Source organism: Chelonia mydas, chromosome 12 (genome assembly GCF_015237465.2).
Source record: "Chelonia mydas isolate rCheMyd1 chromosome 12, rCheMyd1.pri.v2, whole genome shotgun sequence".
In the NCBI taxonomy this organism is placed as follows: Eukaryota; Metazoa; Chordata; order Testudines; family Cheloniidae; genus Chelonia; species Chelonia mydas.
Window position 1 is genome coordinate 10,966,095 of NC_051252.2, and position 14,537 is coordinate 10,980,631.

At 43.8% G+C, this 14,537-nt stretch overlaps 1 protein-coding gene across 3 annotated transcripts; it reads left to right on the top strand.

The window, feature by feature from the left end:
- The first annotated feature begins 182 nt into the window (after positions 1-182).
- Positions 183-11,934, top strand: LOC102944042 (ferritin heavy chain A-like). 3 transcript variants are annotated; one of them, XM_043526221.1, is made up of 4 exons: positions 183-349; positions 4,528-4,674; positions 5,319-5,444; positions 11,662-11,934. In XM_043526221.1, the coding sequence occupies exons 1-4, from the start codon at positions 248-250 to the stop codon at positions 11,815-11,817; spliced, it is 531 nt and encodes a 176-aa protein (XP_043382156.1). In that variant the 5' UTR covers positions 183-247; the 3' UTR covers positions 11,818-11,934. The 3 variants fall into 3 exon arrangements, with proteins under 3 accessions (XP_043382156.1, XP_037733749.1, XP_043382155.1); XM_037877821.2 differs by lacking the exon at positions 183-349 and adding an exon at positions 2,449-2,703; XM_043526220.1 differs by lacking the exons at positions 183-349; positions 11,662-11,934 and adding exons at positions 2,449-2,703; positions 10,059-10,326.
- The last annotated feature ends 2,603 nt before the right edge of the window (positions 11,935-14,537 follow it).

The window sequence follows — 14,537 nt, forward strand, 5'->3', positions numbered from 1 at the left end:
CTTTTTTCCTCAATGGAAATCCTGTCATAGCCCCACCCACAATGCTGAGTGGCATTGATGAAGAAGGATATTTCCATTGGGTGGCAGTTGCTGCCAGTCACACTCCCACCTTGTTGGGGATGGCGTTAGTACCAGCTGTGCTAGGGTAGAGGCATCTACATTTGTTCTGGGGATGTGTTCTTCATTCAGTAGTGTTAGAACAGGTTCTAAGTTTGTATTTTATACCTATATTTTTTTAGACAGAGATATGGACTCCCAGGTGTGTCAGAACTTTCATTCTGAGTGTGAGGCTGTTGTTAATCACATAGTGAACCTAGAGCTATATGCTAGCTATATCTACTTGTCAGTGGTAAGGCCTTATTTCTTCTAGTATTCTAAAATAGAGAGTACAATGCATTGTAGACATGTGACAAAAAGAAAATTCTTGTAAAGATGTTTGGTTGAGGATAACAAGTTTTGTTAGGGCTAGTACTCTCTGATTAGTAGCTCTTAATGGTGTAAGCATGTAAGTGAATACAGGTGTGCTCTCTTTAGTAAGAACATTGAGGTTGTTGGGTTAGATCTTTCAGGATACAAAACAAACTCAGCTCATTTTCAATCGCTATTTAAGGACACTTTTAGGCTGTTGAGGAGAACTACACTGACTAAAAAACTCCTCTGCTAATGGCTTGTATCAAAGTCATACATCAACAAACACAGTATTACAGTAACTTGTACATCCAGGTCTCTTAATAGAAAGACAAGTACTGTTAACTCCATATGGGACAATTCCTTACATGATGGAATTCTGGGAAATCCATGATTAACTCCAGGGACATGGAAGTTCTGAGGCTCTGATGGCATAAACTCAAGGTTTATGTAATCATACAACCCCAAAGCATATGTAAGAGTTGGGGGAGAAATGAGGGTTGTGTAGGCAGCTGAGTTTTTCCACCCAGCTGTTTACTTCACACGGTCTATAATCTATTTAAATAGAAGTCTGAATTGTATTGTTTAAGTGAATTCTGAAGAGTTTGTTCCTGAAAACTAGGCCTGGATTTATTGGGTGAACGGATGTTTCCTGAGAAAGGAAATCAAATAGTGGGGAGCTGAGGAAATTACAGTGCAGAACGAATCCAATGGCACCATGTGCCCGGTGAACAATTTCTCCAGCAAATGCATAATACACATAAATAAAAATGTTTTTATAAATGAAATGAGGGTTCCTTGAGTTGGTGCCTTTTTTGCAAAAATATATTGGAGTGCATTTTCTCCAATAGATCCATTAGCTCCATTTTCTGGTGTTCTTAGAAAATTGGCCATGGATGTTTCTGTTTCTGCAGCGACCATCAGAAAATCCAGAAAGAGAGCGTACCCTCTGAAGAACTCATCTGTAATATCAAGAACTACAAACACAGCCATGTAACCCCCAGGTTAGTGTGTGTTATAGGTCTGCACAGTGTCCCTTTCATAGAGGATATGAGTCTGTTACAGCCGCACTGAGAAAGCTTTAGCTTTTAAACTCCAACTGTAGTCGATCAATTTTTAAGTTCTGGAGGTTCTCCAATTCAATCCCCAGTGTGTGAACCATTGTGGCCACTACACTTCTACTTTACTTAAGCTACTGATATTTACAAATGCATTAGCACATGTCACATCATGGCACGTTCTTCTTATTCCCACTTCAGTTTGATTTTTTTCCCTGTCCTTCTGTGTCTTGACTGTTCTTACTCCTCTGTGTTCTGAAGATGCTCCTGTCAGCTACATCAGATTCTTACTAGTGTTTCAGCAGTTCCTGATTGTTTCTGCCACTTCCTCTTGTTTTTGCTGCTTTCCTTTGTCCCTACCACAGATTTCACATCACTACTCTCTGATATGCCCGCTATCACTGCTCTGTGTTCTGTGACAGACATCAGCTGATCTGAACCTACAGAAACTAGAGGTGAGTCTGAACCAAAACCCCACATCCAAAAATACCTGAACTCTGAGGATGTTCAGATCTGGGTCTGGATGTTGCAGCTAGCTCCACTCTAGAATGGGTCAATCCAAAATTCCAGATCTAGACCCCTGAACTAAGTGGTTCAGGGGAAGCATGATTTCAGAGCTTTCTATATAATAGGCAGATTATCAAACAGCTTTTCTGGTAGGTAAGTAACCTAGACACCATTTCAAAAGATAGTATTGGAAACAATAAGACATGCCATTACAGGCATAATTCCTTCAAACTTCCCATTTTAGCACTTCTTCCCTGGGAAATTGGGTGTAACTACTAACTCCCTTTCTTTGGACTCAGTGCAAGAAAACCAGAGATTTTCCTTTAGTGACTATGCTGTTCTAAGAAAGTATCAGTAAACCCCTAAAGTTACAGGACAACAGGTGCTCTGTATTCCTGAATCATCCGCTCAGCTGGGGCAATGCTGTTACAAACCATCCCCAGAACACTGACTGGTTTTTGGATGTGGGGAGAAATTTCAATTGGTTGGGGAGCCCATGACAAGCACACCCATCCTACTCTGAAGAGTATTAGTGCCAGATGTGGAAAGTAACCCAAACTCTGGGTTCAGTGGTGTTTAAATTGTTAGTTTATACTGAAATTTATATCTAGCTATGAGTAGTAGGGTAATGGAGTCCCAGTTGCGTCAAAACTTTCATTGTGAATGCATGGCTGCCATCAATCAGATGGTGAACTTGGAACTGTATGCTAGCTATGTATATCTCTCTATGGTGAGTGCTGGCTGTATGCTTAATGATTTAAAACAGAAGCACTTCTAAAAGTTCTTTTCCTGAGCAATGCTCTGAACTGCAGCTGTCTGGGGCAAAATTTAGAAGCTGTTTTTTTGTTTTATTTTTTTTTTAATTTTTAAAAAGTACTGCGGGGGAGAAGACCTGTTAGATCTCTCTGCTAAATCAGGATGGTTTCTCATCATACTTCTATCTTTTTAAATTTGGTGGCTAGTTTGTACAGCTTTCAAAGCCCTAAATCATAGTTTCCACAGGCTAATAAATCTTATCAAAAGTCTTTTGTGATATTCAGTCTATGTCTGTACATAATTCCTAGCTATCCTCCAAGGCACCAGCCTAAATGTCTTGTCGTACTTGATGTCTATACTTGTCAAATATCTATAGACTTGCTATGTCTGTCTGCCCTAGCTTGGTCCTCTCTAAAGCAAACTGTAGATATTCAGCCCTTCTAATATTTCTAATTTAATTAATCTAGTCCCCCCAATATACTTATTGCTTTACACTCCACTCAGGCTAGTTTTCCTACAACTTCTGAAAAATATGCAGCTCAAAACTGAGCACCCCTTTCTGGCATGGGGCGCTCACACATCTATAGAGGGGAAATACTATCCAGTTACAAGTGTAGTTTAGATTTGAACTGTATATTGTTACTATGTAGCAGTATGCAGTTACCAGGTAGCACGCCTTTTTGAAAATGAGAATTTTATTCTTCTGAGGAGAAACTGATATTTCAACATTTGTTTTTTGTCTTGAATTAGGATGAAACTGTGAGATTTTTGTAGAACAAAAAGCCTCAATTAGGAAACACTGTAACATTTTGCCTGGACGCTGAAAATGTTTTGTTTCAGGTTGGTTTGACAATGACCTGCATCTGTCTGAGCTGCCTCATGGGAGTTGTAGTCCACCCTGGGAGTCTGGAATAGAGAACTACATCTCCCATGTTACACTGTGGCCATTCAGCACTTCCAAGCAAGTGGTTGGCCAGAGTGTGGAGGAGGAAGTAGGGAAAAGAGAGCTCTAAATCTGAGGTGGCTGAGGCAGTAGCAGGGAAGGGGCTGTCACTGTAATTCCCATTGTATAATCACTTAAGAATATATGTGCCTCTTGCACTTTAATGTTTCAATTGCTTTTAAAATGATGTGGCTGCGTGCATTGTGGATAACTCAATGAAGCTATCGGCTCAATGAGCAGCTCAGTGTGTTCTTATATGGAGATGGGGGACATAATTCAACAAAAGCAAATGGTAGCAAATTCAGAACTGAATTAAAAGGCTGTATTTGTTCACTGAATGTGTAATTAGACTGTGGGATGCATTACCACAGATGTTGTCAAGGCCAAGAATTTATTATTATTCATAGAGGGATTGGATGGTTATATGGACAACAAGAATACCTAGAGTTTAAAACAGTTAATACAGAAGTTTTGGAATGGATAAAAACCTCATATTTCAGCATTTAAACTAATCTCTCCTTATTAGTTTTAGGATGAGACATCCATGGGGCGGCAGATTGCATCACCTGTGCCTAATGTGGGGTCCCTGGACCTTCCTTTGTAGTAACTGATGCTAGCTACTGTCAGAGACAAGATACTGGATTAGATGGGCTATAGAGTCAGGCAGTTCCTACACTAGTGTTCAGACAATGTCCATTGCGTACACACCTTATTACACATGGCATTCAATAGGTAGCTGAACATTTAACTGACAACTCGTGCCTCACCTGGATCCATGTCTAATGACAGATCTGAATATATAGTCTCTCTCTTTAGGTCTAATTTCCTCCACTGATCTCCTGTCCCTCTCCCCAGTCCTGTTACTTTGACCGTGATGACGTGGCCTTGAGGCACATGGCCCAGTTCCAGAGGAAGCAGTCCCACAAGGAAAGGGAACATGCAGAGAAGTTCCTGAAATACCAGAACAGACAAGGAGGACGTATTATCCTGCAGGACATAAAGGTGAGAAACAAATCAGGATGTAAGAGAAGGATCTCTGGAACTAAGGAGTCTAAATATTTGTTTTAGGTATACTTTTTGGCTGTAATTGATGGACTCCTACATGAATGTGACCGATGAGCTAAAGTAACAGCCAAATATTTAGAGAGCTGTCTGACCCATTTGCCTAGCTCTCTGACAAGAGGTATGGGCTTCAGAAATAGATGTATTTGTGTCTCTTCTTGGAGGAGAGGGGTGGCTGGCATCCGCTAATCTTTGTGGTAAAGAGGCGGTGTTTTGAGGAAAGCGTTTGGATGAGAAAACCAAGGTAAATGTCCTGCCAAGTTGATAGTCATCCAGGTCTACCAGTGCAAGATGCTTGCAGCACACCAGCCTGAGTAAATTTTAGCTCTAACTGGTGTTACCACAGTCTGATACAGCATTGAGGATATATCTTTAAATAGGAATAACTAAGAAAACAAGTTAAACAAAAGCCCAGTGTGGGGAGTGAACTCCCTGTGCCAGTGAAGCACATGGGTGATAGAAAGTGAAGCAGGGGGCTTGGCCAAACAGCGGTATTGCATACTACAGAAGGCACAGACTTCAGTAAGTGAAGCTAGAAGGCCATTTGTGAAAGGGCACATAATTTTCTGTTTGGGCTTGTGCAGAAGCCAGAGCGGGATGAGTGGGGGAACAGCCTGGAGGCTCTGCAATGTGCCCTCCAGCTGGAGAAGACTCTGAACCAGGCCCTGCTGGACTTGCACAAGCTGGCTACAGAGCAGAATGACCCTCATGTGAGTATGTATGCGAGTTGAGACTGAAGCGGAGATGTAGCGTATGTTCCCATATACCTTTTCTGGGAGGGGAATGGGAGATTTCTAATATGACCACAGTAGCTGTTGGCCTGTTTAGAATCTTTCAAACTAGAAGACATTTATCTCTTTGAGATTCCCTAACTTACCAGTTTCACTATGTAATGGTAATCTCACAAAATGGAGGGAGTTTTAACTGCAAGCGCTCAATGACATACTATTGACACAATATCTCTCCCTATGTAGTTGGCCATGAACAGGCTGCGTGGCACTCAACCCTGCACTGAGAAGCAGGCCCAAGTCCTCAATGGAGCTATGCTGGTTTGACAAGTGGCGTCAAAAGTGACCTCTACTAAATGAGGATCTGGTCCACAATGGAATCTTCTGTCAATGATTTTTGATGGAAAATGTGGTTTCTATGTAAGCAGTGTCAGGATGAGCTCCACCCTGACATCTGGTGGTGGCAAGTTGTGGAAAAGAACTTCAGGGGCCGATTTCATTTGCATAGGCACACCCACCCCGCCTAGAATGAGGCCATAGCTGCCCAAATGATCACTTTGGCTGCTGTGGGATCCCCAGTGTCTCTGTTATTGGGGCTTGTGGGCCGCAGAGCGGAGCCGAGCGAAGCAGTTCGTTGGGCAGCTGGTGGAGTGGAGCGGAGCGAAGGCCTATGGAGCTGTGGGGCGGTCAGCTTCAGATCCTGTAAGGTGCCTCTTACCCCCCTCCCCCATCTTCACCCAGGTTGAACTCTGGGGCTACCCTGACCAGGGACAGAGACTTTTGGGTCATTGGACTTTTGGGACTTTGGGTGATTTGGGGTTGCTGGACTCAAGAACCAAAGGGAAAAGGCATGCCCCAATTTGCTTGGGGTGGGTTTTTTGCTCATGGGTTGTGTTATGAATCCTGTTGGTGCTGTTTCCCCAACATAATGCCACATTGTTTCTCTGTTATTAAAAGGCTTTTTGCTACACTCAGACTATGTGCTTGCGAGAGGGGAAGTATTGCCTCTTGGAGGTGCCCAGCGGGGGTGGTATATATTTGTCCTAGATCACTGGGTGGGGGCTCGAGCTGGTTTGCATTGTGTTATTGGAATGGATCCCCTAGATATTGAACTCGGCCCTTGTTGCTGCCAACTCTGAGAGGCAGAAGGGTTACATCTACAAAACTGAAAAGTTTCCATTGGAGAAACTTCTTTCTGCCAATATCTTTCAGATTTCTGTTGGAGAAAATCTGAACCATTTAACTTTTGGGTCATTTTAACACCATCTCTCATCTTCCTGAGATGCCATGGTGCTTTCATGGGGTTTCAGGTGACTTATGTCCCCCTTCTCTTCTGTTGGCTGGGTGCACTGTATATGCTACAACTCACATGGTACACCAATTTCCTCTCTGGCTGAATCACAGTGGTGGATCATTCATGGAATGTTGTCTGATTGGGTATTCAGGCTTATGGAGGAGAATGGGGGCATGTGGCACCCAAATTCCAACTCCTGGGAGACACCACAGCAGCTCAGGCAGACAGTTTCCATGTCAAGCTTAGCCAAAATGTGATGTTGAATGTTTCTGAATTGGGGGTGTGGGTGTGGAATCTTGTCCTGATTAGGAAACTCCAATTTTTTGAGGTTTCCATCCAGAGCTAGAATCATAGAAATGTAGGGCTGGAAGGGACCTCAAGAGGTCCCTTAGTTCAGCTCTCTCTGCAGAGGCAGGACCAAGTAAACCTAGACCATCCCTGACAAATGTTTGCGCAACTTTGTTCTTAAAACCTCTAATGGTAGGGATTCCACAGCCTCGTTGAAAACCTTTTCCCAGGCTTAACTATCTTTACAGTTAGAAAGCTCTTCCAAATACCGAACCTAAATCTGCCTTGCTGCAGATTAAGCCTGTTTCTATTTGTCCTACCTTCAGCAGACACAAATGACAGTTGATCTCCATCCTCTTTATAACTGCCCTTAACCTATTTGAAGACTCTTATGGATCCTTGCTTGTGCTCTTTTTCTAAAGATTACACAGGCTCAGTTTTTAACCATGCTTCAGAGGTCAGGTATTCTAAACCTCTTATCATATTTGTTGCTCTCCCCTGGACTCTCTCCAATGTAGCCATATTTTTCCCCCCTTCCTAAGTCCAAAGTACTTCATTGGTTTCTATTGAATTTCATCTTTTTGATTTCAGACCAATTCTCCAATTTGGCAAGGTTGTATTACATTCTAAAATTGTCCTTCAAGGAGTTAGAAACCCCTCTCAGCTTGGTGTCCTCTACAGATTTTTAAATGGATGTTCTCTATTCCATGATCCAAGTCATTGATGAAAATCCTGACTAGTACCTGATCAGGACAGACCCCTGTGGTATCCTACCAGATAAACTTTTCCAGTTTGAGGGCTAACCTTTGAAATGTACCCCTTGAGTATGTTCTTTCAACTAATTTTGTACCCATATTATAGTAATTTTAATCTAGACCACATTTTCCTTGCTTCTGAGAATGTCATGTGGGACTGTCAAAAGCCTTACTAAAATTTTACACTGCTTCCCCCATCCTCTGGGTCAGTAGAATCACAGAATATCAGGGTTGGAAGGGACCTCAGGAGGTCATCTAGTCCAACCCCCTGCTCAAAGCAGGACCAATCCCCCAACTAAATCATCCCAGCCAGGGCTTTGTCAAGCCTGACCTTGAAAACCTCAAAGGAAGGAGATTCCACCACCTCCGTAGGTAACACATTGCAGTGCTTCACCACCCTCCTAGTGAAAAAGTTTTTCCTAATATTCAACCTAAACTTCCCTCACTGCAACTTGAGACCATTACTCCTCTTTCTGTCATCTGCTACCATTGAACAGTCTAGATCCATCCTCTTTGGAACCCCCTTTCAGGTAGTTGAAGGCTGTTATCAAATCCCCCCTCATTCTTCTCTTCTGCAGACTAAATAATCCCAGTTCCCTCAGCCCCTCCTCATTTTTGTTGCCCTTTGCTAGACTCTTTCCCATTTTTTCCACATCCTTTTTGTAGTGTGGGGCCCAAAACTGGACACACTACTCCAGATGGGGCCTCACCAACGCCAAATAGTGGGGAATGATCACGTCCCTCGATCTGCTGGCAATGTTCCCACTTATACAGCCCAAAATGCTGTTAGCCTTCTTGGCGACAAGGGCACACTGTTGACTCATATCCAGCTTCTCGTCCACTATAACCCCTAGGTCCTCTTCTGCAGAACTGCTGCCTAGCCACTTGGTCCCTAGTCTGTAGCGGTGCATGGGATCCTTCCGTCCTAAGTGCAGGACTCTGCTCTTGTCCTTGTTGAACCACATCAGATTTCTTTTTGGCCCAATCCTAGACAAATTGGAGGACCCCTCTGTATCCTATCCCTACCCTCCCGCGTATCTACCACTCCTCCCCGTTTAGTGTCATCTGCAAACTTGCTGAGGATGCAATCCATGTCATCCTCCAGATCATTAATGAAGATACTGAACAAAACCGGCCCTAAGACTGACCCTTGGGGCACTCCGCTTGATACCAGCTGCCAACAAGAGATGGAGACATTGATCATTATCTGTTGAGCCCGACGATCTAGCCAGCTTTCTATCCGCCTTATAGTCCATTCATCCAGCCCATACTTCTTTAACTTGCTGGCAAGAATACTGTGGGAGACTGTATCAAAAGCTTTGCTAAAGTCAAGGAATAACATGTCCAGTAACCTTGTCAGAGGGGAAATTAAATTGGTTTGGCATGGCTTGTTCTTGACAAATCCATGTTGGTTATTACTTATTACCCTATTATCTTCTGTGTTTACAAACTGATTAATAACTTGTTCCAGTATCTTTCCAGGTATCTAAGTTAGGCTGACTGATCTATAATTCCTCAAGTCCTTTACCTGTTTGGATTGATTCAGCTAGTTCCTTAAGTACCCTAGATGAATTTCATTAGGCCTTGCTGACGAATATATCTAACTTATCAAAATGTTCTTTTCCTATTGTGACCAGATGTTTAAAACAATTAACCTGTTCAATGAAGACTGAAGCAAAATAGGCATTAAACACCTCAACTTTCTAGCGGTCATCATCGTTATCTCTCCTTCCCTGCTAAGCAGAGGACCTATACCTTCCTTTCTTTCTCTTGCTGCCCATGCGTTTTAAAACCTCTTCTTATTGTTTCTTATGTCCTTTGTTAGGTGTAATTCATTTTCTGCCTTAGCTTTTTTGATTTGTGTTCATCCATGTATGATATTCTTTTATATACTCCTCCTTAGTTATTTGTCCATGGTTCCATTTTTTTTAAAGGTCGTTAAAGAGCTGATGATGGAGCCATACTGGCCTCTTCCTATCTTTTCTCCACATTGGGATAGTTTACTGTTATGCCATTAATATTGTTTCTTTCAGAAACTTGCAGCTCTCCTGAATTCCTTCTTTCCCCACTCCCCCCTTCATATATTTTATTCCCTTGGGACCTTGCCCCTACCGGTTGAGTTGGGATGAAATGTGGAAGTAGCAAAACTTTATAGGACTGAAATTCCAATTTTTAGTCCTCTCTACACAAATCACTTAAACATCAAGTGACAGTACAACAGAACAGGTAATATCTATTCTTCATAAACTCTCTCTTTAGCTGTGTGACTTTCTGAAGTCCGAGTACCTGGAGGAGCAGGTGAAGGCCATCAAGCAGCTGGGAGACCATGTCACCAACCTGAAGCTCTTGGGAGTGTCCCAGAACGGCACCGGAGAGTACCTGTTCGACAAGCACACCCTGGGGGAGAGCAGCTGAACTTCACTCCAAGATACTACCTAGCTTGGTGACATCTGTGTGCACAGAGAAGATAAATTGACTGAACGCTAAACACTGTGAATAAAACATGGCTTTGAGTTGAACTTGATATGTTTTTGGCCTTATTTTGTGAACTGGCTTACATGTATAGTTTTGCTGTACTTACAGGCAATAGAACGCAAAATACTGTCAGTGCTCTAACTACTACACATTAATAACATGCGTATGCTTCTTGACTATGCCCACTTCAGCAGGAATCTGAAACGTAACACTCAGTTATAGTTGAAGGCTCAGTCACTTCTTGTCTTATCCCTCAACCACTACCCTAAACAGATTCAGAAACTACTGTTCGTACAAATGAGCTTATTTTCTTATAGTCACTTAATAACCAACTATCTCTATCTTCCACTCAAGTCTGCCATACTGTTGGCTCTCCAGGCAGTATTTCCACACCAGTGAGCTTCCGTCTCCCCCATCACTGTAGGTAGTGGGTGAAAATCTCTTACCTCTAAGACATAGGCGCCGACGCCGTGGATGCTCCGGGGCTGGAGCACCCACCGGGAAAAATTAGTGGGTGCTCTGCACCCACTGGCAGCCACGCGCCCCACCCCACCTCACCTCCTCCTTTCCCTGAGCGTGCCGCATCCCCGCTCCTCAGCCTACCTCCCAGCACTTGCTGCTGCCAAACAGCTGTAGCAAGCTCCGGGAGGGAGGGGGAGAAGCGGGAACCTGGAATGGTCAGGGGAGGAGGTGGGGAAGAGGCAGGGTGGGGATTTGGGGAAGGGGTTAGAATGGGGGTGGGAGCACCCACTGGCACCAGTAGAAGTCAGCACCCTGTGCTCTAAGATTCTGATTAAGCAGAATGATGCCATGTACTAGCTTGCCCAAGCAAGCAGTCTAGTGCCTCTCAAACAGAGCTTTCCAGGTAACCTCTCACAAGAGGACTGTTCTTCTGCCCCCTGACTTCTATAGGCAGCAGTTTGCAATTGGCAGAGATGTTATTTTGTCAGAAGCTACCTGGAAAGCTGTAGTTGAGGGGAGGGAGGAACCCTTCCTAAGCACAGTGGTATCCTTCCTGTTTACAGGGCTCTGGCATTGGATTTCTGAGAACCATGGTTCCAGAGCTCCTTGAGAATGAAGCCAGGTACCACACAAGGCTGAATGTGTTCAAAGGCCATCTCTTCAATGTTCTCTTAGCACTGAGCTCTCCTTTCTAAAAGGGCACCATAGAGCTGGTGAAAAGAAGAGTGAGAAATGGTCGAGTAACTGTATTTAAGGCATCCGATGAAGTGAGCGGTAGCTCACGAAAGCTTATGCTCAAATAAATTTGTTTGTCTCTAAGGTGCCACAAGTACTCCTTTTCTTTTCACAAGATAATGCCATTTAATGAGTAACTGCGATAGCTAAAAATCTGCACTTCTAACTCCTATTTGTAATCCTCCTGCAGCTTTGTGACTTCCTGGAGTCTGACTACCTGGAGGAGCAGGTGAAGGCCATCAAGCAGCTGGGAGACCACCTCACCAACCTGAAGCTCTTGGGAATGCCCCAGAATGGCATGGGAGAGTACCTGTTTGACAAGCACACTCTGGGGGAGAGCAGCTGAACTTCATGGTGTAGAACCAGTCCACGGTGCTGGCTCACCAGTGCATGGATGTATTGCCTTATTTGCAATGTATGAAAATAAAACAGGGTGTTCACCTGTGGCTCGTCTGACTTGACTTACAGGGTGCTCTAATTAAATTTGTCAGTGTTGTGAGCCCCTGCCAACAGGGGCTGACATAGAAATGACTGTATGCTACATAATGTATGGATGGCTGTTGGCCATGCCTGGTTCATTACAAGCCCAAACTATACTTAAACTCTAAAATCCACTTTCTTGTGCAGCTGCCAGTGTATAATATCAAATCCTCCTGAAGTGACCCTATGTGCATAAATGGCAGCTGCATCCCACACCAGGCACATGTGCCATTTAAACGTGTAGTTTGAGGCCCTTATTGCCCCACAAAGAGGGATAAGCAGGATATTCACCTGCTGCCATACAAGTGTCTCCTCTACCCATGTCCTTTGTAGCTATAAGCCTGGTGCTCTAAAGTCAATGCATTTGAATGATAAGTCTCTGTGAGGATGACTACTAGTCATAGTGCATCACTAGCTATTTGGGATAGTGGAGTGGGATAACTGGATACTGCTCTGGGTGTGTGTATGATAAAGGAAAAGCAGAACACCCCCTCTTCTGCTGAGGAGCTGCACTGTGAATGAGTGGGGTAGACATTCAAGGCAAGAGTAAATAATACAAGAACGTTGCCATCAATCATCTGATGTCAAACTGTAATTGTGTGAGTAGTGGACTGAGCTTCCTGATAGCTGAGGAATTGTGCCATTAGTATGACTAGGTTTAGAAATCCCCTGGTTGTGGGTGCACATGTGACCACGATAGAATCATAGAATATCAGGGCTGGAAGGGACCTCAGGAGATCATCTAGTCCAACCTCCTGCTCAAAGTCGGACCAATCCCCAATTAAATCATCCAACAGATTTTTGCCCCATATCCCTAAATGGCCCCCTCAAGGATTGAGCTCACAACCCTGGGTTTAGCAGGCCATTGCTCAAACCACTGAGCTATCCCTCCCCTCACTTACTTGAGGCTAGACCCACTTGCTGTTGCATATGCTTGCTACTCAGCCTGAATCAGGAAATCTCTGTGCATGTGAGTGGGTCTCTGAGATCTCTCCTGCATAGACCATCCTCTCACTGGATACTAGATACATATATTGGCTATAGCTGGAACCTACTCACCTGCTTCAGGCTAGTATTGTATATACATGTCAGGAGGCAAAGGTGCAATCTTGCTCCTTTGTTCTGTGGCAGGATCACAGCTACAGAACTCCTTGCCGGGGTAAATGAGATAAAATAGTACTTTGAAAAAAAAAAACGGACGGGGGGGGGGGGGGGGAACGGACAAACACTCAGGGCATCTGTCCTCCAAAATAGGGGGAGGAGCAAGAGAGAGAGAGAGAAAAAGAAAACCTTGTTTCCATTTTTTTAGGGTTTTTTTTCTTGGCTTAGTCGATACTATGGTGATAGGTGCCTTTTGAATAGCGTCTTTCTACCCAAAAAGAGCTGAATTTTGAATATGACATTAAATTATCTCTGTTGAGAAGTTAGAGATGGGGCTGATGCCATTTGGTTTATAGAAGATGCAACTGAAGATTTAAAGAAAGTGACAGCTTGAAACCTGTTTGTCCTCAAATATCCTGCATGGAGTAATACAGCACCAGAGAGCTACATCTACGCAGAGGCTGTTAATAAACACATGGTTATTGAAAGCTGGGCTCTGTGTAGTCTCATATTCTAGCATAGTGATAACTAGAAGAGTAGCAGGGCCAAGTGGCTGTCAGTGTTGCTCTTTTCCTTTTCTGCTGCCCCGCCCCATGAGATCTGGTACCAGCAGCCTTGTTCAGGGTCACTGATTTTCTACAACTCATTGCTCAGTGTCAAGGTACATTTTGTGACTCCCAGTCTCTTTGAAGTTGCTTTACAAAGGGAATCCTGCTTTAAGTCTATGTTTAATTTGGGAGGAACAGATTTCCAAGATGGCTTAATATGTGAGATATTCTATGTAAATGGAGTATTGCCCTTACAGACTATTCAGGAACTCCATTCTTTGACTCCCACATCCCACCGCTGCATGCATTATCCAAAGGGTCATCTGTCGCTTTCTTCTCTGATGCGGCTCTGGTATGCAGCAGGATCCATTCCACATGCTAAGAGCTGCTTCCTAGGAATGAATGGAAGAGAAGACCTATCAGTGTGTGCTTCAAATTTTGTTTTTAAATTTTGTGGTTAAGAAATATGGATGGCAGAGAGAGGGATTTCCCAGTGTCCCTGAACTTGTGACCCTTTGAGGAAAAACTGGATCCTGCAGCCAGGGATACTGGAACAATTTTCACAGTGGGGGTGCTGAGAGCCATTGAACCAAACTGTAAACCTGGTGTATAATGGAACCCACATCAAGCCAGAGGGTGCGGGAGCACCCTTAGTTCCAGGACCTTTGCCTGCAGCTGGGTTTCTGAGAATTCAGTCACTCCTTGCAATGCTCTGTCAGACAGACTTGCTGCATTGACATTAGCTGGGAGGAACAGACCTCTGTAAAAGAAGTGGGATGCAGGATATTCTGTTTTTGCATTGCCACAAGAATAGTTAGATGGCTGTTCTTGTTGGAATCATTGTCATTTTCACATATGTTGGCTGCTCCTGTCCATGTCCCCGGGGCTCCTCTTGTGTCCCTCCAGTTCCCTTAGGTCTCCACTGCTCTGCTTGAGC